At 50.9% G+C, this 26,972-nt stretch overlaps 1 protein-coding gene across 2 annotated transcripts in view; it reads left to right on the top strand.

The window, feature by feature from the left end:
• The window catches only part of GGA2 (golgi associated, gamma adaptin ear containing, ARF binding protein 2), a 27,733-nt gene extending 5,508 nt beyond the window's left edge, over nucleotides 1-22,225 (top strand). Inside the window, exons 2-17 of one of the 2 annotated variants that reach the window (XM_034783606.1) lie at nucleotides 2,859-2,943; nucleotides 3,919-3,994; nucleotides 4,834-4,932; nucleotides 7,082-7,205; nucleotides 10,191-10,294; nucleotides 10,878-10,958; nucleotides 11,542-11,679; nucleotides 13,134-13,215; nucleotides 14,802-14,918; nucleotides 15,167-15,331; nucleotides 15,781-15,836; nucleotides 16,517-16,674; nucleotides 18,066-18,235; nucleotides 19,048-19,217; nucleotides 20,121-20,231; nucleotides 20,950-22,225. In XM_034783606.1, coding sequence (XP_034639497.1) covers nucleotides 2,859-2,943; nucleotides 3,919-3,994; nucleotides 4,834-4,932; nucleotides 7,082-7,205; nucleotides 10,191-10,294; nucleotides 10,878-10,958; nucleotides 11,542-11,679; nucleotides 13,134-13,215; nucleotides 14,802-14,918; nucleotides 15,167-15,331; nucleotides 15,781-15,836; nucleotides 16,517-16,674; nucleotides 18,066-18,235; nucleotides 19,048-19,217; nucleotides 20,121-20,231; nucleotides 20,950-21,060 — 1,847 coding nt within the window. In that variant the 3' untranslated portion in view covers nucleotides 21,061-22,225. Of the gene's footprint in view, nucleotides 1-2,858; nucleotides 2,944-3,918; nucleotides 3,995-4,833; nucleotides 4,933-7,081; nucleotides 7,206-10,190; nucleotides 10,295-10,877; nucleotides 10,959-11,541; nucleotides 11,680-13,133; nucleotides 13,216-14,801; nucleotides 14,919-15,166; nucleotides 15,332-15,780; nucleotides 15,837-16,516; nucleotides 16,675-18,065; nucleotides 18,236-19,047; nucleotides 19,218-20,120; nucleotides 20,232-20,949 lie in introns of those variants that run through there. The other variant, XM_034783607.1, reaches the window with a different exon arrangement.
• The last annotated feature ends 4,747 nt before the right edge of the window (nucleotides 22,226-26,972 follow it).

Raw genomic sequence — 26,972 nt, 5'->3', positions numbered from 1 at the left:
GGGGTGCCCGGGGAGTGGGCGAGTCGGACGGACGGACTGGGTGCCACGGGGAGTGGGTGTGTCGGACAGACGGACTGGGTGCCACAGGTGGTTGCAGGTTCCCTACAGAATTGGCTGCCCGCCTGGTTTTCCATTGCCCCCCACATCAGGGAGGCCTGGGCAAAATGAGCTTGGCAAAGGGGGTTGACAGTCGCTGCCCTGCAGCGGGTAGAGCTCCAAGTACGTCTCACCAAGAAGGCGCTGGGCAGAGCCTCGTCTTGAGGAGCAGACCCCGACAGTCAGTCACTCCTGGGTAAACCCCTTTGGCTTCACTGGAGTTATGGTGGGATGAAGTTTGCCTAGTTAGCTCCCCCTTTGCTCATCTCCATAGCAGGAGACAAATAACAGCGTTCTGTCTTGTGTGTCGGTCTGGGAGAGCAGGCACTGTCTCAGCGCTTGTCTACATTACCGCTTACGTCAATGTAACTTACCTCGCGCAGGGGTGAAAAAGACACCCCCCCCCCCGAGCAACGCAAGTTACAGCGACCTAAGTGCTGTCCTCACCAGCGCTATGTTGCTGGGAGACACTCTCCGCTGACATAGCTTCCGCCTCTCGTGGAGGTGGAGTAATTATGCCGATGGGGAGAGTGCTCTCCCGTCAGCGTAGAGCATCTTCACCGCACGCTACACCGATGGTAGTGTAGACTAGCTCTCAGCTAGGCGCCGAGTGCAGCACTCCCGGGAAGGGTCACCATTTCCAAACAACAAGTAACTGCTCAGGCAGAGACCATCTGAGCAGGCTGCCCAGAGCAGAATGAGGAAGTAGCACCTCATCTTGTGTTTTCGGTTCAGCGTGACCAGGGAACAGCTCAGTAATGGGAAAAGGCTTCTCAGACCTGCCCTAAACTATCTACCTAGGGCCAGGAATTAAATACTAGGACCCAGGGAGAAATAGTAAGCTAACGATGTATCAATTTGGGGCTTTTGGATAGCTTAGAATGAGGTGCAAACTGCTGCACAGCCCACGTCACAGCAGACAGTCAAACAGCAGCTACAGCTGAATATTTGATTTTAAAATTCCATTAGTTGTTTGTGGGGCTAGTTTTCAAAGCTGTCTGTTTTCCTGTAACACCTAGCACAGACCTTGGAGGTGAAAGGCCAGCATTTTAAACCACAGCTAGAGCAAGACCTGTGGGTGTAAGTTTGTTCAAGCAACTACTAATCAAAGTGTAGTCACAGTGGTGTTACCCAGAGGCTGAGTTATTCTGCATATATTGCCTGTCTCACTTACTAAGTTTCAGGTTGTAAAATGCAGCCTTGTGCTAAGGCATTTAGCAACACCACTCTGCAAATACCTGGCTCCCTGGGACTGCTGCTGTAATGAAGGGGCAACGTGTTTGCTTGGTCATCTTAAGCCATTTCGTTTTCACACATATCCCCCAGAAACCTGAGTCAATCCCACAGTTATTGTAAACCTGAGTCACCCATGAGCCCTGCAAAGTGTAGCTGTGAGCAGTTTGCACTGGAAACAATTGTGAGGAGATGTAACAAATGAAAAGGTCTCACACTTGATTGTTTATATATGGAGATATACCTATTTCCTAGAACTGGAAGGGACCCTGAAAGGTCATTGAGTCCAGCCCCCTGCCTTCACTAGCAGGACCAAGTACTGATTTTGCCCCAGATCCCTAAGTGGCCCCCTCAAGGACTGAATTTACAACCCTGGGTTTAGCAGGCCAATGCTCAAACCAAGTTTATGTAGGCTGAGTTGTATGCCTGGCTTGGCCCCACAGGGTGGTCTGACCGGAGTGGGGGCAAAGGGCCCACCTGCTGGAGGGATGCAAGAGGCTTTCAGCAGCCTACTGTCCACTAGAATCAGGCTCATGGAATGCCTGTGTTTTGCTGCAGGCAGAGGAGGCTGGTACCCTAGCCCTAAACCTAACCCTGAGGTCACTGCTTCATGCCTGGATCCAGAGGAAATCAAAACAGTTTGATGAATGGAAATCAGGCTTTTCTGATTTTCACCAGAATTTTATAGGGTTTTGCCCATTGATACTTGAGTATTCTCTGAAATGTTTTAAGTCATCAGATGCGGTTTTCAAAAGTTGCTGCATTACAGACAGAGAAGGGCCATCGAGCTGAGTGTACAGTCTGGCTTTTCTGGGACAAATGCAGAGGATGGCATCATGATTAGCCAGAGAAGGTTCCTCAGCCTAGGGATCTATCCTGTCTTTGATTCACTTCTGTTGCACTGAATTTTGGAAGTTTAATTAAAGCAAAACTTCATCTCCCAGAAATTGTGGGACAGCTGGAATCCAGCTGTTGTCACATTCCCCTGAACATTGGGGACCAAATTGATCACTGGTGTAAGTAGGTGTGATCTGGTTGACATCTGTGGGGTAGCACCCACTCACACCAGGGGGAAATCAGGCAAAGAGAGAAAGGAGAACAGTCTGAATGAGCTTAGAAGGTGCCTAGACTGCCCTAAGGGCACATAGCTGTATGTAATGTAACTGTCCATAGATGGGCCCTAGGTAGGGGGCAGAAGCCTGTCCAACACCTCTGGGAGTTTAATAGCCCCCACTACTTCCTGCCAACGGTAACATCACTACTTTAACACCTGCCTCATAGTTAATGATTGTACTTCTATGTGTTAGTCTCAGTGATGCTGTACTTGTAACACTGTGAGTCTGGCCCTGTATTAACCAGCAGCTCTGCCTGTTTGATAACAGTTCTGGAGCAGAGGTGACAGCGCAGTGGGAGTGAGTATGGAGCCTGGAGGAATTGTAATGGGGAAGAATGTATTTTGAACTCTCTCATCAGTCAGTCACTTGTATACATCTCACACTGAGATGATCTTTTCGTCTCTTCCCTGTAAGATAAAGCCACGGACCCAAGCATCCCTGAAGAAAACTGGGAATGTATCCAGCGGTTCTGTGACCAGGTGAATGCAGACCTGGAAGGGTAAGCTAGACAGAAGGACTCTTTGTATTCTCTCTGCACTGTGCATCTGGCTCTGAGCTTTTCTGACCTCAGAGGGGGAAGGATAATCTGTAAATTGCAGTTTTGTAAGACCTTAGGAAGAATGGCAGGGAGTGGCTAATTACTGTGACTCCTGGAGATGCCTGTGTAAGAAGTGGGTAGATAAAGAGTGGTCAGATTATTGCGACATTGTGGTAACATGGCAGATCTAGAGAAAAGGACTTTTCATTTAGCAGGAGACTGCACCTTCTCCCCCTCACAGTCTCAGAGGTGGTCAGATCCCACCCTTTGGTGTTCAGAATTCCTGTGCTATGAGTGGGATGCTGATTTCCTCTGGGCTGTGTTGCAGAGAAGACCTGAGCATCTGTAGCTATTGATGTGGCTTTAGCTGCTGGTCTCTGGGAGATGAGGTCTCCACCAGGGCTTTCCCCACCCCTGCAGCTCATGGGATTGTCTCTGATATATGCAGCAAAGCATACACACTGATGAAGTGAAAGGGCTGATAAAGGTCCCTGAGGTAGCATTTCTGTTGAGCAGATGCACATAATTTCTGTCTATAGAACTTGCACTTGTTGCCTAATGAACGTTCCTGCTGTGGGAGACTTTGAGACAAAGGGCCAGCCGTGATGAACAGCAAAGTGGAGCACTTCTGCTAAATGCTGAGTGACCCAGTTGATGTGATGCTTCTGCAAAGAGTACACTGCCCTCTCCCTCCCCACTTTTCCATTCTAGGGGACAGCTCTTAGAGCAGCTGTAATCAGCACTTGCAGGACACTTCTGGCTTCCTTGCCTGCATTAATCTCTTCCTTACTTCTTGTGTGTATAACCCCAGCATTGTGCCGGGCGGCAGGGTTGCTGTGATGTGGTGTATCTGTGAACGTGGTTGCAAGAAAAGTAGCAGTGTTTGCTTTTCTTCAGACTTCCTGCCTGATCTGACTTGCTGCTTCTTCTCCCTAGCCCGTCCATTGCACCCAGGCTGCTAGCACATAAGATACAGTCGCCTCAGGAGATGGAAGCTCTTCATGCCTTAACAGTGAGTGCTTCCATCAGCACACAGACATGGGCTGGGATAAACTGGAAATGTTTTTCTTGTGATAGATTTTTGTATCTGCCTCTTTTAAAAAAAAATTAGTGTCTCTCCCTTTTAACCCTTCACTGCGTTCAGATTTGTAACCCTGTTCCTGTCACTCATCATGGTCACCAGGATTCCTTGTGCATTCACAGCTGTAAGATTCCCCTCATCCCAGTGATTCCATATGCCTCGATAATCCCCTTCATATCAAATATTATTTCCCAAATTACTATCTAATCTGTCCCAGCTCCTCCCACCCCTCTTTCCTGATTTACAGCACCCCTAGCTATTCCAGTCCTAGGCACCTCTTGAGCAGAGATTTCTGGGTCTGCCAGAATGTCTTTTGCTTTTCTCATGTGAACAAATGTCTGATAGGGACTAGACTGAGGCTCCGCCCTCCTTTCCTACTGGTGGCCAAGCGCAGATATGGAGGCTGGCTCCTGGAAGTTAGAAGCCATCACACGTCAGCTCCCTTTGCCACTCAGTCCCTGAAGCTTACAGCCTGAATGTTGTGTGTGGTGATTATGACAGGAAATGTCTTAGCCATTGTCAATGTCTGTATTTATACCTATGAAGCGCTGCCAGTTTGCTCTTGCTCATTAATTTTAAACGGGTGAAAATGAGTGATGGATTTGGGTAAAAATGACTCGTGTTGCCTAAGGAGCAGTTTCACTGAGGGTACTATGCTTTATCTGTGTCTGTGCTGCTAACAGGTTCTTAGATCTTTGTCTTGATGGAAGAGGTTTTAAAATTGCCTGGTGAGTTTGTTTTATGTCTCATGCTTCCCCCCCTCCTCCCAGGTGCTGGAGACATGTGTGAATAACTGTGGTGAAAGGTTTCACTACGAAGTGGCAAAATTCAGATTTCTGAATGAACTGATAAAAGTGCTGTCCCCGAAGGTATGTGCCCAGCCACCCCAATCTAGCAGGCAAAGTGCACTTTTAATCTCAGATGAGAAAATGTGAACTTCATACCACTTCCACATAGGAACTGAGTGTGATTGTTTTGCTGTGCTCCCCTGGGACAATGAATGGCAGGGGACAGGCTATGAATTTCCCAGCAACAAGGATAATAATTGAAACGTCTCTTTCGAATTCAAAGGGGGAGGGAAGATGGGTACAGAGTTGGGGTGAAATCTAAAAGCATTGAACAACTTGGCGGGCGCCACGAGAAGGCCAGTGTGAGAAAGGTGCTTGGTGTGCCAGGGCCCAGGTCGCGTGGTAGTAACTGTTGGTAAATACAGTAGGTTTTATTCCTGGTTGTCTCTTTCTGGGGGACCTTTCCTTCTTTTTACTGCTCTGAACTCCACTGCAATGTGTCAGTGACCCTAGAAGAGCCAATCTGCTCTTGTCATTCCCCAGCTTGCACTTTGCAGGGTTGGACCTTCGCCCCGCACAGTAAGAGGGGGGACTCCATACGGGTGGCAGTGGGAGGAGTGGCTCACGGGCCATGTTTTGGCCTTGTATCATAGGCCCTTCCCCCGCCTTCCTGCTCTCTCTTCAAATTCCAGCCTTTGGAACTGTTCTTCTTAGGCTTTTGTCTTTAGTGCCTACACACAGCACAAGCCCATGAGACCCCCACAGGTCCCTCTCCCTGGGAACATCCCGAAAGCCCAGATAGGGAACTGTGAACTCCCAGTAGGCACCTGGAGACTTTGCCCTGATTTGCTTCAAGTGAGAGATTGAGGGGACTTAATTTGAGTTCTGCAGGGTGCTATCTCTGCTGCTCATCTCTCTTTCTGGGGTGTGTGCTACACCCTGCTCCCACTCAGCTTCCTGGGTATCGTCTCCACGTCTCCTGGGAAAAGTAACTGCTAGGAATAGGAATTTTAGCTTGGAATGCTAAAGAAGCTCAATGTGCAGAGAGAATAAGCTCTCCAGTGCACTGACGCCTCCTGTAATAGTGGGAAATGGAGAGTAATTTACATCACGTACTGTGCATGATCATCACCTCCGTTCTTTGGATCAACTAGTAAAACTGGGACCCTTTTCTCAATAATTACAGGGACACTGTCAGGTTAAATATCATGGGCTTGGTTTGCTCTGCATTACCCCATCTCTGTGGCAGAGGACGACATCCATTGGTTTCATGGGAATGTTTAAATCTAATGAAGCTGTTTTCATTGTAGTTAAAAACCAAATAGGTTAAAGCAAATGCTTCTGTTGAGTTTGGATTTAGGAAAACCTGGTTTTAGTGGTGCTCCACCAGTTCAGAGCTGGGGTAAAGTCATGAATCATAGAATTGTAGAATCATAGAATCTCAGAGTTGGAAGGGACCTCAGGAGGTCATCTAGTCCAACCCCCTGCTCAAAACAGGACCAATCCCCAGCTAAATCATCCCAGCCAGGGCTTTGTCAAGCCTGACCTTAAAAACCTCGTTTAAAAACCTTGAAGAATCAAGCCTCATATTTTAAACACCAGGTATCTGTCTCTGGATTCATAGTAATGTCAGATTATTAAAACTAAAAGAATTTTAAAACTCACATTTACCTTTCACCATTCATCCTGGTTGGTTTTGCATTTTATTCAACAAGGTGTTTGGATACTATGGTGATCGGGACCTACAAGTGTCTAGAAAGATAAAACTTGGGCACTGAAAACATAGTGTGCAGTTTCACTTTTGTTCATGGTCAGTTTTCAGTTTGTTTTGCTCTGGCTCTGGCCAGGTTGTAATGCTGAAGGTGGATGTTTAAATCCAAGCAGGAAACTATTTTCAGTGTAATTAAAAACAAATGAAAAAGAATACTTTATATTGACCCTGGATTTGGTAAACCCTGACCACAGCAGCACTGAATGTGCCATCATTTTTGTAGTGATAGATTATTTATATAAAATTCAACACATTTAATAATATAACACTTACATATATAGCACTGTAATTGTATGTGGAATTGTATCTTCTGTAAGGTGTACAGTTGACAGCACTCTGAATAATGCATTGAGAACCCATTTTCACCCCAGTCTTTCAGCATGAACGTTCTGGGCAGAATCCCTGACTCCTGTCTGACAGTAACTTGCTGGTTGTAATCACTTACTTTTTTGTTTTCAGTATCTTGGAACCTGGTCTACAGAAAAGGTCAAATCGAGAGTTATAGAAATAATGTTCAGTTGGACGGTGTGGTTTCCTCAGGAAGTTAAAATCCGGGATGCTTATCAGATGCTGAAGAAACAAGGTTTAGTTCTGTTATTTCAGTTTCCTTTTGTCACGTCAAAGTCATGTGGATTCAAACCATGAATTGCTGAGTAATTGTTTCAAAGCTCATCCCATGTGATTTGACTTTTCCATAAATGATTATTTGTACAAGATGAAGGTTTAAGGGACAGATTTACAAAGAGATTTAGGCACTTAAAGATTCCAATAAACAACTAGTGGGATCAATAAAAGCACCTCAGGAAGTTAAATCATATTAGGTGCCTACCTGCAAACTTATAATAATAATAATTAATAAATCCCTAGCTCTTACATAGCAACTTTTCATCAGTCGATCTTAAAGCACCTCAAAGTCTTTTAATGTATTTATCTTCACAACACTCCTGGGAGGCAGTGCAGGGCTGTTATGCCCATGTACAGATGGGAAACTGAGGCACGGAACAGCTAATGACTTGCCCAAGGGCACACAGGAAGTCTGTGGCAGAGCAGGAAATCTAAGTGAAGTTCTTGTCTCCCAAATATTAGGCTAGTGCCATATCCATGCCCATCCTTCCTCTGTATCTGAATACCATCCTAAATAAATAACTTCCTAAAGACCATTGTGCCTACACAGGTCTGTAAATCTGGCCCTGACTCCTGCTACAAGAAGCTTCTGCTTTAGTTGTAAATATTTGGCTACCCGTTGGCCCTGTGCTCTGGCAACAAACATCTTTTGTACGCTTGACAGGCACATTAAAATGCTGTCCTGTTGTGAAGCCGTTTGTGTGGTTGTGTCATGTGCTAGATACTCTTGCTCTCTTTCAGTGAACTACAACGCTGTCAGAGGAAAGCTTCTATATTAATGAGATGAGGAGGGTGTGGAAATGCCCAGGGATTGGGGTGGCTAGAATCGGAGAACCCACAACTGTTAGCTATTTGGTAGGGCTAGCGAGAAGTAGGTTAGTATAGAACGTGCTGCAAGACTAGGTGGGGTAAAGAAAGTGCTGCCTTATTGGATGGGTGGGAAGCATAGGGCAGACAAGGTGTCTGTTCACAGAGCTGCAGTGGGGAGACCAGAGGAACTGCACCCAGCCCTGAGAATAAGAATAACCCAGATCTGCCAGTGGCAACCAAAGCCTCTTTCAGATGGGAGTGTGAGCAGCCGGAAGCTTGGGATTGTCTGTCTCAGTGCAGGGCTGGCACTGATGGATATGGCAGCTGCCCAGACGGGGTGGTTATACCAAACTTGCGTGGACCCTTTGTCAAATCCTGACTTGTAAGAGTATTTTTTCAGAGGCCAGGGCTAGTGTTTGATGGGGAGGGTTTAGATTTGTTGGGAAGCCTGCACTAGGCAGGACCTGGAGGTATCAGATTAGGTGGCCTGCAGAGGTCAGGTGGACAGTAAATCAGTCAGCTGGCTGGATAGCACAGATTTTCACAAAACCAGTCAGCAGCCTTGTGTGTGACTGGCTGCAATGTCTCCTGCATGCAGCAGTGGATTCAGCTGGGTAAGATGAGGCCCTAAAACATAAGCCCTTGTATCAGAGGCCCGGTATGAGACCTAAAGCCTGAACTAAAGTAATGGTCAAGACTTTGCTAACATAAAGCAAAGTTAAGCTGTGAGCCAGAGGCAGGCCCTGCTCGCAGAAGCTGGCAAGAGGAAGGCTGATGTTTGCAAATATACACATACCTAAAAGGTACTGAGCACTAATAATATAAACATGTGCCAGGATGGTACCAGAACAGTCTGGTACTAGCACATTCCACATAGATAACAAGGAGCAGGCTGACCCATCCTAAAGACAGGGGCAGGAGGGTAATATGATGGATAGAGCAATAGAGGGTCCTGTGGCACCTTTGAGACTAACAGAAGTACTGGGAGCATAAGCTTTCGTGGGTAAGAACCTCACTTCTTCAGATGCATTTCAGGTTCTGACCCACGAAAGCTTATGCTCCCAGTACTTCTGTTAGTCTCAAAGGTGCCACAGGACCCTCTATTGCTTTTTACAGATTCAGACTAACACGGCTACCCCTCTGATGATGGATAGAGTTGTTTTGTTCCAACCAACATGTACAAAGTGAGAGGCGGCACCCTAACACGTAGAGAGGTTGTACCTCTGTATGTCAGGAGTGTTGTGTAACTTGTTTGTACCTGTGTATAAGAATGTATCCCTGAAGAGTTGTCTTTGTGTGGCCTAGGGGGCAGGGGAGAATCCCGCCACTGACTGAGCCGGTGCATTGTCGGGGGCTCATATTCGTAGTATGTCCTGTCGACATACTATATCTGCTGGAAACTATTACTGTGATTCATTTGACAATAAACCTGGCCAGGTGCCTTCGTACCTTATCGGAGTCTATGGTCATTGGGGGTTCTCTCAGGTCTGCTGTGCCAGCGATCTGCAGAGCCGGGGCAGCACACAGAGAGAACACACGCACACAGCCGACTGTTTTCAACATTGAACAGAGTGGAGCACCACACCGGTGACATCTGATGACATCAGCCTGTCACGCATGTGTCTAGGAGGGAGTGAAAGAGAATTTCACAGAAACTCTGAGGCTGCCTCTGCTGTGTGTTCATGTTAGTGAGCTGCCTGTGTTTTGGCTCTGGGCTCTGGCAGATAACCCTGCAGGGCTAAGCAGGCTCAGAAAGGATTTCTGACTTGCCTAATTCTGAACTAATGGAGAACAGAGCCCTTTCTGGGAGATGGCGCCACAGATTCCCCTCTAGGGAAACCACCAAGCTTTTATTCCTCATTCCCCCATCTTCCTGTCCTGAAAGCCTCCCCCACCCTTTCCCTTGATCTCAGACAGCCAGGTGAGTCGTGTATTTCTTGTCTTAGCATGTACCTGCTTTTGGGGTACATGCTAAGCCCACTGGTTGCTTCTTCCCCTCATTCCTTAAAATCGTGTCGGGGCACTCAGTTGCCAGCAGACGTGGTAACGGTCAGCAGGGTCTGGTACCCGGCTGAACACTGTGCAACGCTGTATGGGGGCTGGTAGAATCTCTCTCTCTCTCTATTCATTTCAGGAGTCATAAAACAAGACCCCAAACTCCTAGAAGACAAAATTTTACCACCTCCTTCTCCGAGACCTAAGAATTCTATTTTTGATGTTGATGAAGAGAAATCCAAGGTAAATCTCATGTTTTCAAATCTGTGTCCTCCTCTGGCTAGGTTGTATTGTCAGGAGAGTGCGTGTGGTCGTATTTTGGGCCTTTACAGTTCCAGGGAGAAGATCTCCTTAGAATAATGCTAATACTTAGCCTTTGTGCAGCATGAAATGTGCTATCTAATAAGTAACCCTATCACCCTCTAGTCAGACAGGTGAGTATCATTATCTCTGTTTGGAGACGGGGAAACAGAGGCACCGAGGATTATGTAACTTGCCCTATGCCCCAGAGAGAGTCTGTGTCAGAACCAGTATTCATTTTTCTAAACATCTGGCTTGTATTTGTCACCTGTTTTCCTTACGCACTGTTGACTATAGTTTCCTTCTGTCCTCTTGCTGACATGTGCAGGCAGCAATAGAAGCTCAGTGAGGCAGCAGTGTGACCCTGACCAGATTGTGAGACTTGAGTCCACATGTCTGTAGGGCTATAGCCCAGCTATGGCAGTAGGGCCCTGGACACATCTGCATTTATTTGGTGAGTGGCTGCATTCTGGTGCCTGGGGCTGTTGCTCACGCTGTCTGTCTTCTAATGGTCTCCACTCAACAGCTCTTAGCAAGACTTCTAAAGAGCAACCACCCTGAGGACCTGCAGGCAGCCAACAGGCTGATCAAGAGCATGATTAAAGAGGTAGGCACCATGAGAAGCTCACAGCTCCCTGTGTCAAAGCAGCTGCTGCTGGCAGGTGTGGGGAGAGGCGGGAGGGGAGGGGAGGCAGTTTCACCGTCTGGTTTTACAGTGACGCTCTGAAGCACTGTGTGTGTAATGTCTGCCGCTGCTCACAATGAAGCAGAGTTTGGCACCACTTGCCGTTGGCAGCTCACGGGTTTGCCTGGTCAGAGAACAACTTGTTTAGCTATAACAGAGAGGAGAGTTTGAAGACTGCGCAGCACAAGCTGGTGTAGCCCGGGTGAAATTCGCCCCGTGTAGAGGACCAGAACAAGGCCCATGCGTTCTGGGGAGTCTGGCTCAACCCTTGGCACTTCAGGTGCTGCACTCTGACGGGGTGAATTTCACCCACAGCGTCTAGCACTGAGGTGTGTTGTGTGTCCTTTCTAGCACGGTTCTCTTTTTTATGGAATACAGGTAGAAATTACTGGCCAGGCAATGGGATATTGAGGAAGTCCAAGCTATCTGCGTAATGTGTGATGAGGTCATTGGCTAAACCAGGGACTTCATCCCCCTTTGCCCTGTGTTTTATTTTGTCTCAAAGGAACAAGAAAAATCTGCCAAAGTGTCCAAAAGACTGAATGCAATTGATGAGGTTCACAGCAGCGTTAAGCTACTGGGTGAAATGCTGACCAGCTACAAAAGGCAGGAGTTATCCAAATCTGACCTAGAGATTCTGCAGGTGAATGACTCCTCCTGCCTGGAGGCTCATTGATTCGGTATCACTGGTGGTGTCTAGCAGCGACGGGATGTGAAAACTGGGGGCAGAGCTGTCTATTAATCTGTACATGTGAGTGTTGTGACTGGCAGAGGGTAGATCCCCCTCCCTCGGGGTGCGGTAAATCCCAGGGAATTCCCTCCAGGCCAGGTGTGGTTAGCCAGATACCACAAGACCTGACTGGATGTGCTGAAAGCTGGAGATGGCGGTGAGCTCCCCAGCTCCTGCTGTAGTCTCCGCAGTCTCCCCCTCTCAACCTATTGGCCACATCGATTTCACTTCTGAGTGTAAATCGTTCTAAGTTAAGGAAACATCTGAGCCAGCTCATGGGACTCGTAGAGAAGCTGCCCGGCCCCCAAGTATCCACCAGCACCACAAACCTATTCCAAAAGCAAAACGCTTTGGGGGGTTGAATGTATGGTAAGTGGAAAGATCTCCTCCCTTGGCTGAGAGCAACCCAATGAGATGTTGTGTTGGGCTGATGGGTGGTGGGTCACTTTCAGACCGCAGTGAGAGGCTGTCCTCAGAGTGGAAATGCTGGGCATGGTGCTGCTGTTGGGAGGAGAGTTACAAATTGCACATTTGCTTCCTTTGGTGAGTGCCAGTTTTAGTGGCCATGATGCTTTTACTATACGTTGAATTCTAAGATAAATTCACAACTCCTGGGTTCCATTTCTTTTAAGTTGGACAATGTTGCACAGTGAAATTTGTCCTGCAAGACCCATCTGTGTGTGTAAAAGGGGTGAGGCTAGTTGGCAGGTTGGATGGGAAATTTCCTACATCAGTCTCTGCACCTAGGACTTATTGCAAGGGCTGCAAGTCTTTCATGGAAGTCATGGATTTCATGACTTTCTGGGACTTCTGCAGTGGCTGGTACAGCTGACCCAGGACCGCCCGAGCAACTGGGGCAGGGGAGTCCTGGGGCCAGCCGCACCAGTCGCTGCTTGGGCGGCCCCAGGCAGCTAGTCCTGGAGCAGCAGCGGTGAAGCCCCCTTTTCCCCCCCAGCAGCAGCGGCGGGGCCCCAGGCCCCCCCCAGCAGCAGCGTCCGCAGGAGTGCCCCCCCTGCCCCAGCACCTAAGATTTAGCTAGGGGTATTTTTAGTAAAAGTCACAGACAGGTCACAGGCCATGAATTCTTGGTTACTGCCCGTGACCTGTCCGTGACTTTTACTAAACATATCCATGACTAAATCGTAGCCTTACTTATTGCACATTTGAATGGGGCAGCAACAAGCTGAACTATCTTCTCTGGCGTCGACAAAGCCACCGTCTGGAACTGAGCAGAAAGCGTGGTTGCATTTTACCAAGGCTGCCTGTATAGCTAACTTCCTTTCCTCTGTGGCCCCAGAGACTGGGCCGGGGTTCTGAGGACCTGTGATCTGACAAGCAAATAGCCTGACTCTTGTTCTCTTCTCCAGAGCCTGTTTGAACGCTGTGAGAAGCTCAGGCCACTGCTCTTCCGCCTTGCCAGCGAGACTACCGACGACGATGAGGCTTTGGGTACGTAACAAAATATGCTGCTGTTCTTTTCTCACCACCTTCGCTCCCCATCCTACTGTCTGAACTCTGGGTATTCGTGCAAGCAGAGTCTGTGTGACTCTGCTGATGTTACTGACCTGGCCTACCCGTTCCTAACTGGCAGCATCCCTGCTGTTCCACTTCAGAGCCCCCCAGCTTTGGAAATGCACCTCCTTCCTCACCTGCCGCACCAGCCCCTGCTGTTCAGCCCCCTGAGCATGGGAGCAAATATATCAAAGGCTGCGATTTCGGTGAAGTGTAAACTATCCCCCCCAGCAAATAGATCAAGATCCCCAAACTCCCTGGGCTTTTGAGGACAGGATCTTAGCCAAGAGCCATCTCCATCTCAGGAGTTCCATTTAATGTCTCTCACCTTCGTTTTGGGTTGTGGTGATAGTGCCCCCTGGAGTCAGGAGGCGAGTAGGCCCTTGGCTCTGTCCATCAGGACTCTACCTTCCCACCTAAGGATATCCTCACTCCCTGTCCCCATGTCTCAGACGCAGGCACTGTATCCCTGTGTCCAGTGGCGGATTAATGTTTTTGCCGCCCCTAGGCCCTGAAATAATTGCTGCCCCGCCCGCCCCTGGCTCCGCCCCGACTCCACCCTTTCCCCGCCCCCATTCCAACCCCTTCCCCAAAGTCCCCGCCCCAACTCTGCCCCCTCCCTGCCCCTATTGGATCCCTTCCCCAAATCCCCGCCCCGGCCCCGCCTCTTCTCCCAGCGTGCCATGTTCCCCCTCCTCCCCCCTCCCTCCCTGCCCCGTGAAACAGCTATTTCGCGGTGCAAGCGCTGGGAGGGAGGGGAGAGAAACAGGACACGGCGGTGTGCTCGCGGAGGAGGTGGAGGCGAGCTGGAGTGGGGGGGCAGGGCGGGGAGGGGAGCTTCTCCGTGGGTGCTTTAATTTGCCGCCCCTGAAAATTTGCCTCCCTAGGCCTAGGCGTTGTCGGCCTAGGTGATAATACGCCGCTGTCTGCGTCCCACGCACCCAGCACTTCAGTCAGGCTCAGATCTAAGCAAACCACATAGTAACAAAGAAAGGGGCAATTTAAGGGAACATGTCCCCTATCGCCCATTCCCAGCTTCTGGCAAACAGAGGCTAGGGACACCATCCCTGCCCAGCCTGGCTAAAAGCCATTGATGGACCTATCCTCCATGAACTTAGCTAGTTCTTTTTTGAACCCTGTTAAGGTTTGGCCTTCACAACATCCTCTGGCAAGGAGTTCCATAGGTTGACTGTGCGTTGTGTGAAAAAATACTTCCTTTTGTTTGTTTTAACCGGAGAATCCCAGCTCCAGGCTGCAGCCTCTAGGCAGGGCTCACAGGACATGTGTGTGACATCACAGCATCTCAGCTAGATACACGTAGGTCAGTCTGAGAAAGAAGCTGGTATTAAATGGACCTATCCTCAACCCCTGCAACAAAAGCCAAGTGGCCTGCTGGGCTTTGCCCAGTGTATGGCAGGTTCCCAGACACAGACTCTGGCTCTGTCGTGACCAACGTGGAATATGGCACTCCATTACCCTCCTGTTAAAGTATTCATAATTCATTTCTCTTCCTCTTTCCACAGCGGAGATTCTCCAGGCCAACGACAAACTCACCCAGGCGCTCGGCTTGTACAGGCAGGTTGTAGTGGGCCATGACCAGGGCAGGAGGAGTTCGGTGACCAGCTCCACTGATGCCTCAGGTAGAAAGGATCCCACAGGGTCCCCCACACAGCTGCAAAGGAACCGACTTCCTGGCTGGTTTACGGTGTCTGAATGGGGCTCGGCTGTTTTTAATTTATAAGGGCGGAATCACACTCAGAGGCTTGCTGTGTGAAAGGGGTCACTAAACCAAAAAGTTGGAACACCACTGAGCTAGTGCCTGGGTCAGAGTGGCTGGGGCGTAGTCCCAGAGATGACAGCTCTTTAACGCTCTCTCTCACTCCCAAAGCACCTCAGTCCCCGCTGGGCGGTACGAAGAGCTACACACTGATCGACTTCTCTGAGCTGGGTTCCATGTTCAAGTTTCTCCCAGAGCAGGGCGTGAACACGACAGCCGCGGCTCAGCACAGCAGCACCTCCGCCTGCCTGCTCGACGAGGAGCTAATGTCATTAGGTCCGTCCTTGGGGCACAGGGATGGGGTTGTCCTTGATCCTTAGGGAATATGGTGTATATTGCAGATTTGGTAGCTTTCTTTTTAATGACAGGTTTCAGAGTAGCAGCCGTGTTAGTCTGTATCCGCAAAAAGAACAGGAGTACTTGTGGCACCTTAGAGACTAACACATTTATTAGAGCATAAGCTTTCGTGGGCTACAGCCCACTTCTTCAGATGGCTGTAGTCCACGAAAGCTTATGCTCTAATAAATGTGTTAGTCTCTAAGGTGCCACAAGTACTCCTGTTCTTCTTTCTTTTTAATGTTTGTCACGACCCACCCAGAGCCCTCTGAGCCAGGGCAAATGCTGGGAGTTTTCAGGGAGTCCAAGCACAGTCCAGCTCTGCTATTAGACCTCGTAGGAATGCCCTACCTGCTCTGATTGGTCTGTGCTTTGGTTACCTACCGTAGGTCTCAATGATTCCCCTGTTGGACAGAGACCGTCACCTGATTTCAGCTCCGTACAGGTGAGTGGTACCTTAGTAGCGTAGTCCTCCATGTACAATCCACAGTTTTCTGCTGACCTAGCCTGCCCCAACATGCATTAGCTGCAGGTTCCATTTCTCCCCCACACACGCACTTTGTGGGGCATAGAATTACAAACAATAATGGCTGCCCCCCATTCCCCCAATGAGAGGTTGGCAATAATGTGCTGATCAATATTCGTGGAAGTCCAGCCACTGGGAGAGTTGATTTGGTAAGAGCACCACTGACCCCTACTGGACAGAATCAGATCTACACATGCTCTGATCTTCCTGCAAGGGAGAGATTAGAAGATGCTCCGAGCCCCAGTATTGTAGCCAGCTAAGGGGGATTTTCCTTCAGCTTAGGTATAAAGGCACAGCCTTCTGCTACAGAAACAGGGGCCATGTGCTCCCTGTGCCTTGTAACACAGGAGGTCAAGGGACACTCCTGGGGTTTGTAAGTGTCTGCGGATGCAGAGCCACCAGGATGGCAGACTGGGGAGCATTTGTGTCCCAGCCCTAGTCTGAGAGTGGCAGTGTTGTGGGGTGGGACTTGCCACTACATTGCCTCTAATCGTCCCGCTTCAGCCTGTGTTTAAAAACAGGTTGTTTCAGCAGGACGTGTGTGGCTTCTGCTGGTGTTCTGTAGCTGCTCGGTGACTCAGGACCTCTTTATTTGGCAGAGTGCTGGGCACAATGGATATAATCAAACTGGAAATGCCGATACCCATCAAACCGTGGTGCTGGGGGACAGCTGGCAGGGTGGCTCGCCAGAGAGAAATGCGCTTCAGGATTTGGCAGGGCAGCTGTCTCCACCTCCTGTGACCAGGCCATTTCCAACGTAAGCAGACTGTACAGCACTGGGTTGGAAAATGGGAGTCCTCTGTTCTGGCATTGAAGTACGGGAAACCCCTCATCATCTGTTAAACTGCAACCTGCCAGTAGAGGGCAAGCTGCTTGGCGGCTCACTGTAACTTCGTCTCGTTGGATACAACAGTCATTTCTAGCTTTGCTGACTGGCAAGCTCGGGTCTTCAGGTATAGCCAGCGCCATGTTTTCAAGGAGTTCTAACTTGATGGACAATCCCAAGGGTTAGGAGCAAGCAATGAAAAAGACAGGGACTTTTCAGCTTGGAAAAGAGACGACTAAGGGGAGATATGATAGAGGTCTGTAAAATCATGATTGATGTGGAGAAAGTGAATAAGGAAGTCAAGTATCAGGGGGTAGCCGTGTTAGTCTGTATCTACAAAAACAACAGATATCTGTTAGTCTTTAAGGTGCCACCAGACTCCTTGTTGTTTTTGAATAAGGAAGTGTCATTTACCCCTTCATATAACACAAGAACCAGGGGTCAACAAATGAAATGAATAGGCATCAGGTTTAGAACAAACAAAAGAAATATTTCTTCACACAACGCACAGTCAATCTGTGGAACTCCTTGCCAGGGGATGTTGTGAAGGGCAAAAGTATAACCGAGTTCAAAAAAGAACTAGATAAGTTCATAGAAGACAGGTCCCTCAATGGCAAGTAGCTAAGATGGTCAGGGATGGTCGGTTCATTTCCTTTGAAGCATTGGGCACTGGCTGCTGTTGGAAGACAGGATACTGGGCTAGATGGACCAGTGGTCCGTCAGTCACACACACAATTTAAAATTGGGTCTTTTTCTAACACTGTAACTCAAATAGCACTTGAAGCAGCTTTCTTCAAGTTTTGCCAACATGTTCTTCAAGGCCATTGGAGAAAATGTCACAATTGTCGGGCTAAATTAATCTTCCATCAATTTTAAGGCCCAAAAGGCCCATTGTAATGATCTAGCCTGACCGCTGGCCAGGGGATTTCACACAGTGATTCCTGCCTCAACGCCTTACTTTGTGGGGGAGCGGGAGCGTACTTTAATCTTGCTCCAGCATTACAGGGAGACTGAAAGCAGGGTTTGTAGTGGAGCCTGGCTGCAGCCGTCAGGGAGAGCCACTGGCAGCACCCTGTAACAAAATCTACTCCCTGCGACAGAGACAACAGGTCAGCCTAACGAACACTGAAGCAGCAGCATCTTCAGTGTAACATAGCGCTGCCTGCCTGCCTCCAAACTTGACAACAACTCCCGTAAGTCTTCAGACAGTAGGTTCTTTGTGGATGATTCTGAGGGCAGGGCAGATGCTGGAGAGGACAGGAGGAGATCCCGTAGGTGATCTCGTCAGTTAATGTCAGTTATCTGAATGTTTTTCCTTCCAGGAACTTACCACCAGTGCAATTGTCCGCGGCAGGCCTTCCGGGCAGTTTAGCTGCAGACGCTTTGTTCTCTGACCCAGCCTATGAGCTGAAACCTGCTGCTCCTTCGCAGCCAGCCTCCAATGATGCTGCTTTGGCAAACGTTTTTGTCCCGCTCATTTCAATTACACCGAGTAAGTGCACTGATCTCTGTGTCCCAGCTCTGCTCACCGCAGCGTCTTTATGGCATTCAAGGCTGGGATTGCTCATGGGGTGGGGAAGGGCAGCTGGACAGATTTTAGGACGACTCTTCCTAGTACTTCTCGTGTCTGAGCCCGGCCCTGGAGATGTACTTAGCCCTCCCTACCCATGGCCAGGTTGCCTCCTGTTCTCACGATACACATACGTGAACTGTATAGTGGGCTTTGAAACCTGCAGGTGGCATCATCCTCCGAGCAGCTCTCTGCCAGGCCTGGGCGCCAGAGTTTGCCTTAACTGATGCATTGGCAGGTTCTCTCTTCCCTAAGCAGAGCTCTGCTCTTTTCCCTGCGATACTGGGCCCAGCGCAGCAAGGTACGGCTGAAGCATGTCAATGTCATGTTAAAGGCCCAGCCTGTTACTGCTCCGTGAGCTATAAAGGTAGACTCAAAGGCTTCGTTACCTCCTTGCCTGCCTTCCCTCTTTTACGTGAAGGACTTCAGCAGACTTTGGAGGGCCTGGACAGTGAAGTCCCAGCTGGATGGTAAAATCGGAGCTGCTGCTCTCCCAGCCCTGACTTTAGGCAGGCTCAGGTTCCCTGCGCTCTGTCACAAAGGAGCAGCAGGACAGGTGCACACAGACACCTTTGGGCTTTGCACTGACCTGTGATGTTACTGAGGAAGATGACGGTTTGTGAGAACGTTTCCTTTTCTTTGTTCCTCATTCTGTCTCTCTCCTGTTCTCTCTCCGAAGGAAGGGGCGGTTCCCGCTCCCATCGTCTCCTGACTCTCTGTTTTGTCTTTGACAGGCAGTATCCCTCCAGTTACAGTGTATGATCAAGATGGTTTTAAGGTCATGATCCATTTCTCCAGAGACCTAGCCCCCGGGCGACCAGATGTACTGGTGATGGTGCTCTCCATGCTCAGCACATCCACTCAGCCAATTAAGGACATTGTGTTCCAGGCCGCGGTCCCAAAGGTGAGAACGTGAGAGCGGGACCTGTGAAAATTATCCTGAATAAAAGCATTGTCGTTTTTGGCTTAGGGGTTTCCTCAAGCACTTGAAATAACGAAGTAACCAAGCTGCTAGTTTCTGGTAATGGATTCACTAGATGCTTAATATGCATCTCTGCCCCCTGCTTTGCGGGAGACCTGGCCTGGGTGCATTACTTAGCACTGAGGATAACCACCTCGTGAGGAAGCCCACATCCTGTCTTTGTACCTGTGCTCAATTAAAAGCCTTTAATTAAAATTCTACTGAAGGGGCATGCATTGGCTTAGAGCCTCTGCATGCCCCCCTCGCTGTATTGGGCCTTGGGGAAAGCCCAGGTATGTTATACACGTGTGTGAACAGAGCCGTGTAACAGAGACTCCAGGGGTTTGACACACTGGGTCTGTGCTCAGTTTCACCAGGTTTATGCGTGTGCCAAACCCCTGGAGTCTCTACCTTTGTCCCCTGGCGCGCTCTGCATCGTACTGCCTCCCAGTGTCACTGGGATGTCCCAGCCCTTGGACTCCTGTAGCTTTTTGCTCCTACGTTCAGCCCGCCCCTTGCACTGACCACGCCCTCCAGAGACCACATGCAAGCCTCTGTCCTGAGCTTGCGGGCCAGTTTCAGGCACCCAGGCACAGAACCAGGACACCCCTGCCCCCTGGGTTTTAAGACGATAGTAGCAGCTTTCCTTCCTCTGGACACTGAGGGTGGTTTGCATTGTATGGATCCATTGCATGCTCCTCTCAGCACTTACTCTTCGCTCATGGTGCACTGGTCGTGTAGTGGATGACAAGACATGTGGCTGGCATACCCAGACTGGCTCTGAGTACTCCCAGCCCATCTCCAGTGGAGATTAGAATGTGTCTTGTGTTCTCTCTCTCCTGGCAGGTTATGAGAGTAAAGTTGCAGCCGGCGTCTGGTTCTGAGCTTCCTGCCTTCAGCCCTTTGCTCCCTCCAGCCGTGATATCCCAGGTTCTGCTGCTCGCCAACCCACACAAAGTACGTGGCAGTGACTCTGCTAAGCGCTCACCTTGGACGTGTGTATGGGGAATTGATGCTAGGAGAGGCAGGGCCATCTGGGTTCTGCAAGCAAGGCAGCAGCATTGGGGAGCTCTCCTGGCAGCGCAGAGCGCTGAATCCTGTGAGAAATCGGTGATATCTGGAGCTTTTTGTAGGGCAGTGGGGGGGATGAGCCAGGTGAGAGAGGAGAGACTCCAGCTGACGGGCTTAGTGATCTCAAGGGGCGGGGGGGAGAAGCAGGCTGTTGCGGGCTGCAGCTTGAACCCATTCACTGCCTTACCCCGCTGTAGCCTGTATGCAGTGGTGGCACCTGGTGGGATCCCTGGTGCTGACATGCCTTGGGAACGCTGGTGGCTCTTCCTGCTGGAACATGAGGCAACCCTAGAGGAGTTCTTCATGCTGGCCAGGCCCTAGAGGGTGACTCTGCAGTTAATGGTTATGAGGTAGACTGTGGGTTCCTCAGCCATCTCTGCAGCCAGAGAGGGAATGTGGCCAGGCGCAGCTGTCCGGGAACTCCCTTGGGTGGCCTGTGGGACAGCTCCCTCCCCCCCGTACCATTACAACTGCTGTGTCCCTTGCTTCAGCGTGTTGCCCTCCCCTTGCAGGACCCATCAGTCCCTTGGCATTAGCAGAGGTGGGGTGGAGGGGAGCAGACCACGTAACCTGCCCGTGTAACGTTCCTCTCTCCCCTGTCCAGGAGCCCATCCGACTGCGGTACAAGCTAATGTTCAGGCAGGGCGAGCGGCCCTTCAGCGAAGTGGGGGAGGTGACTGGCTTCCCGGAGGCCGAGCTGTGGCGCGGGAGCTGAACTGCTGCTTTGATGGAACGTGGACATTGCTGCATCGCCTTAGCACAGCCCTGGGGGGAGCCACCTGGGAGGGGCAGGGGGAGGCGCCCGGCACCCAGAAAGCCGGGGTGGGCTCCATGCTGGCTGCTCTCCCCGGGGCCCAGTCTCCCACTCCTGCTCCGGTTTTCCTTGCGGGTATCTGGTAGGAGGGAGTGCAAACCAGCTGCTCCTGCTCTTGGCCTTACTGCAGCATTCATCCCTCCGGTGGCTGGATGCTCCTTTTCTACCAGCATTTCTGCTTCCTTCTGCTTGTTGAGCCATTTCGCCCGCTGGCCTCTTCGAAAACAATTCTCCGATTCAGGCCCTGTTTGCTCCCAGGGCGGAGCAGCTTTTGATGCTGGTGTCCGCAGTGTCTGGGGATCGGTGCTGTGACCTCGCAGTGATGGGTGTGGTGTGAGCACCTGGGAATAGAACGGAACGACTGTGGCTTGAAACAGGGCCGGATCCATAAACCAAACCTGTTGGGTATTGCCACAGCCTCAGCACTGCAAGGGCCTGGGTCCTCGCCCTTTCCCCTGGGATCCTCGGTGCCTTCTCAGCCTCATTGTGATTCCTGAGGCAGCCTCCTCGCTGGGCAGCATCCCAGCAGGCAGGGCCCCATGCAGCATGGGGGTTTGTGTCTATGCAAAGCTTAAGTTTCCTTCCTGGTCACTCAAAACTTAAGGGGAAAAATGTATAAAGAATTTCACTGCTGCACAAGTGGAAACATGGATCAAGTACTAAGGCATCTGAGCTGCTCCACGGGGAGCGCTTGTCTGGAGAAATCACTTTGTACATCCGTGTCTAGATAAACCTCTGCTTAGGCCAGCTCTCCCCTTGTCCTCTGTGCCGGGAAGCAGGGGAGAAAGGACCCCCTGTGCTGTTATTAGTGGAACGTGCCCAGCCAGCCAGTCCAGCGTCCTGTGCGTCAGGTTTTATAAGGTGCTGAACTTGCACATTTTTTAATCAAAGTATTTTTGACTCCTGGTTGTCATTGTTGCTGCTGGTGACTGAAATGCCATAGCGTTAGTTATCCCCAGCTCGGTGGAGTTTGGTCACACAGGGGCGCTGTTTGAGCTTTTTATTACTTTACAGAGCACTGGATTCCCAGGTACAATCATAATAAACAGCATTTGCTTTGACAGGTGCTGCTTGCTGGTGGTTCCTGAGTTTGCATGCAAGGTCTCTCTGCCGCTCAGGAGAGTGGCTGAGTGAGGGGGACGAGGGGCACTTGGGCTTTAGCCTCCTCATTTTATTCAAACATGTTCAATGGCACTTCACAGCCAGAGCTGAAGACAAGGCTCCTGCTGCAGAGATCATCTGCTGTAGCTAGGAACGGGCTGAGGAGAGAGAGCTGGAAGCAGACAGCAGATGTCTGGTTCACGACAGGATCTGTGTCTGAGCAGTGGTTGTCAGGTACGGAGCTTGGTAAGCCATCCAAAGGGGCTGGAAGGGCCTACGGAGGAGAGGACATGGTCTCCCTGGCTCTGTGTAGCATATCCCTCCTGTCCTCTCCCTTGCCATCTCCCTCACGGCCCTGTGCCTCATCACACCCTGGCTCCTCCCCAAAGTAGCCTGGGGTCTGTCTCAGGTCTCACACCCAGTGCATCCCTGGGATATCCAAGCTCCTCCCTCTGTGCCACTCCCCCCCCCACCACCTTGCAAGGCCCTCCCTTTTCGGAGGTCAGTGTTAATATTGTCACTGAAGTGCCCATCAAATCCCTGTGAAAGGTGCGGTTGTCCCAGAGCACTGGCCTGGCCAACAGCTTCAGGCTTCAGCCGCCACCTGCCTGGGTCTAGAAGGGATTCCTCCCCCATCTATTTTGGGTTGGTTGTGGGGTTTTGTCATCACCTTCCTCTGATGGCCACAGCTGGAGATGGGAGGTTGGACAGGGAGGGCTCTGAGCATGCTCGCTCTCAGGTGCTGGGCTGGCTGGCTCTTGCTCACATGCTCAAGAGTCGAACTGATCACCACGTGCAGGGGTAGGAAGGAATTCTACCTCCACCCCTGGTGAGATTGGCAGTGACCTTGGGGGGTTTCGCTTTCCTCTGCGACAGGGGTGTGTGCAATCACTTGCCAGGATTATCTAGGTCTATCTCAATCACTTCCCTGCCATTTGCAGGGACCTTGGGTCCAGGGGCCCCTCCTGCTCTCTGCCTGTGGCACATCATAGTCTCGTCCCTTGTGGGCTGTCATAGTTTGGTCTGACTTTGATTGTTGGGTTGCGGGTGATGGGTGCTGCTGGTAGCCTGGGCTATGCAAGAGGTCTGATGGGCTGATCTGGCCTGAAGAGCTATGCTCCCCCAGCTTACTAGCATGTTTTTCCACCTGACTCTTCCTCTGTCCCCAAATTCTTTAAGGCACAAGCACTTCACAACTCAACCCCACCCCCATTAACCACGTTAAAGAGCAGCCGCCTAGTGCCTGCGACACTTTCCAATCATCCAGCTTAGCAAATACCCGGTCTGAACACCCCATCCCCACAGTAACTCCCCACCACCGGCCAAAGAACACGCTGTCAGCTGTTCCGATTTCCCCGAGTACGCCTGGGGGTGAATCTCTTGCTGTTTGTGCCTCTCCCAGCCTCGGGATCCTTGCAGTTGCTCTTTGCCTTCCGTTTCCGGGCCATAGATGTTACTGCTCCTTACAGAGCAAATAACTCTGGGCAGGCGCCCAGCTAGGAGGAGAGGTCCCAGAACTTGGCACTTGGGCCAGTTACTGGGCATGGACTTGCAGTTGCAGTTTTTTTCTTTTGGTGCCATGAGGGTGGGGAGGGGAAGCTGAGCCACTGGAATTCAGAGCAGGACTCTGCCTCCTGTCTGTCTGTGTGGCTGGGCAGCCAGCGCTCAGCAATTGTTCTCCTTGTTGCTGTTGAGCAGTAACGGGCATGGAAGAAGCAGCCCAGTCTTGCAAAGTGAACTCCTGGGGAAATCCTGTGCCAAAAAGTTAAATATTCTGAAAATAATAATAATTCTGTGCACAATATTTTAAAATTCTGCAAAATTCAGCGTATTTTATTTGTCAGAATAATATAATCACACTAGTTTCAATTATTTGTGGTCATTTATTTCAAAATACCTGTCAGCGAGTATGTAATACAGACAACAAAAAAAGATTCAGGAAATGTTTTTTTGACAAATAGATTCCTTACTAGGCATATTAATACAGAACTGAGTAATAATTCATTTAAACTGCACTACAGAACTGTATTTCCCGCACCCCTCAGAAGCAATGCAAAAGTTTGGGGGAGTCAGGGGAGGGGAGTAAATTGCTGGAAAGGAGCCGGGGTGTGAACCTGGAGGGTTGTTGGTATGGGTGGGAAAAGTATGGAACAGGTTTTTTTTTGGGGGGGGGCGGGGAGGGATTGTTAGGGAACTTCCCCCATGCAGACCCTGGCTTACCCCTAGCCTCTCCCATTCAGTCAGGCACATCTGCCCTGTCCCATGTATTATTGCACCCCCATGTGTCCCTCCACTGCCACTCAGACACCCCCCCCCCCCATTCCTATGTGGCCCTGTACCACTCCCCCATCCCCGTGTGTCTCTGTGCCCCCCCCAGCCACTCCCTGTCCCTGTGCAGCTCTGCACCCCTCCCCCATCACCATGTGGCCCTGCATCTCCCTCCCTGCTGTGCCTCCACTCCCATTCAGCCCCTGCCCCAGTCTGTCCTCCCCCACTAGCCTGTATGAGCCCCTGTCTGACCCATTCAGCCCCTGCCCCAGTCTGTCCTCCCCCACTAGCCTGTATGAGCCCCTGTCTGACCCCTCCAGCACCGCATGCTGTCTATCTCCCCATAGCCCGTCTCTTGACCTGGTCTGACAGGCTCTCTCTCTTCCCTCGCTGGCCAGGAGCTGCTGCTGTGTTCTATTGCCACAGCACCCTCTGGTGTGCAAAAGGCGGAACTGCAGAAGTTATTTTCTGCTGGGAGCTGCAGCTGTTCTTGCACCACAGCGCCCTGGGGTGGGCAAACAGCAGAACTGCAGCAACATTTTGTCAGCTTTTTTCTGCATAAAAAAATTAATAATATGAACGGCTCATTAATTATGCACATGCGCAGTAGTGCAGAATTTCCCCAGGAGTAAAAGTGCAAGTGTCTGGCCCCAGCTTTGCTTGTCTGCACACGGATAAATGAGCCCACAGACATGCAAAGTGTAAGCTAATAAATTTGGCCTCCCTTCCCATTTGTCAGACAGTTTTCTTTGAAAGTGCAAATTACCCAGTTTCTTTGCTTTCTTTGGGCGGATTCAGTAAAAGCAGTTGCCCACAACTGGCTGAGTCATGGCTGGCTCTTGGTGGGACCGTGAATGCTCAGCGAAACGAGACAAGGGGGGCTGAGGTAATAGCTTTTCTGGGACTAGGGTTGCCAACTTTCTAATAGCACAAAACCGAACACTCTTGTCCTGTCCCGTCTCTGAGACCCCACCCCTGCTCGCTCTCCCCAACCCTTACTCACTTTCACTGTGCTGGGGCAGGGGGTTGGGGTGTGGGTTAGAGTGAGGACTCCGGCAGGGGGTGTGGGCTCTGGGGTGGGGACAGGGATGAGAAGTTGGGATGTGGGAAAGGGCTCAGGGACGGGGCAGGGGTGCAGGAGGAGACTGAGGACTCCGGCTGGGGGTGCAGGCGCTGGGGTGGGGACAGGGATGAAGAGTTGGGATGTGGGAGAGGGCTCTGGGATGGGGCAGGGGGTTGGGGTGTGGGTTGGGGTGAGGGCTCTGGCTGGGGGTGCAGGCTCTGGGGTGGGGACAGGGATGAGGAGTTCGGATGTGGGAGTGGGCTCGGGGATGGGGCAGGGGTGCAGGAGGAGAGTGAGGACTCCGGCTAGGGGTGCAGGCGCTGGGGCGGGGCCAGGGATGAGGGGTTGGGATGTGGGAGAGGGCTCCGGGACAGGGCAGGGGTGCAGGAGGAGAGTGAGGACTCTGGCTGGGGGTGCAGGCTCTGGGATGGGGCCAGGGATGAGGGGTTTGGGATGTGGGAGAGGGCTCCGGGACGGGCAGGGGGTTGGGGTGAGGGCTCCGGCTGTGGGCTCTGGGATGGGGACAGGCATGAGAAGTTGGGATGTGGGAGAGGGCTCTAGGATGGGGCAGGGGGTTGGGGTGAGGGCTCCGGCTGTGGGCTCTGGGGTGGGGCCAGGGATGAGAAGTTGGGATGTGGGAGAGGGCTCTGGGATGGGGCAGGGGGTTGGGGTGTGGGTTGGGGTGAGGGCTCCGGCTGGGGGTGCAGGCGCTGGGGTGGGGCCAGGGATGAGGGAGAGGGCTCCGGGATGGGGCAGGGGGTTGGGGTGAGGGCTCCAGCTGTGGGCTCTGGGGTGGGGACAGGGATGAGAAGAGCAACAAGAATGATTAAAGGTCTTGAGAACATGACCTATGAAGGAAGGCTGAAAGAACTGGGTTTGTTTAGTTTGGAAAAGAGAAGACTGAGAGGGGACATGATAGCAGTTTTCAGGTATCTAAAAGGGTGTCATAAGGAGGGGGGAGAAAACTTGTTCATCTTAGCCTCTAAGGATAGAACAAGAAGTAATGGGCTTAAACTGCAGCAAAGGAGGTCTAGGTTGGACATTAGGAAAAAGTTCCTAACTGTCAGGGTGGTTAAACACTGGAACAAATTGCTTAGGGAGGTTGTGGAATCTCCGTCTCTGGAGATATTTAAGAGTAGGTTAGATAAATGTCTATCAGGGATGGTCTAGACAGTATTTGGTCCTGCCATGCGGGCAGGGGACTGGACTCGATGACCTCTCGAGGTCCCTTCCAGTCCTAGAATCTATGAATCTAAGTTGGGATGTGGGAGAGGGCTCCGGGACAGGGCAGGGGTGCAGGAGGAGAGTGAGGACTCCGGCTGGGGGTGCAGGCGCTGGGGTGGGGCCAGGGATGAGGGGTTGGGATGTGGGAGAGGGCTCC

Source organism: Trachemys scripta, chromosome 10 (assembly GCF_013100865.1).
Source record: "Trachemys scripta elegans isolate TJP31775 chromosome 10, CAS_Tse_1.0, whole genome shotgun sequence".
Lineage (NCBI taxonomy): Eukaryota > Metazoa > Chordata > Testudines > Emydidae > Trachemys > Trachemys scripta.
Note: the sequence above shows the minus strand (reverse complement) of the source record. Positions and strands in the feature narration are given on the sequence as shown.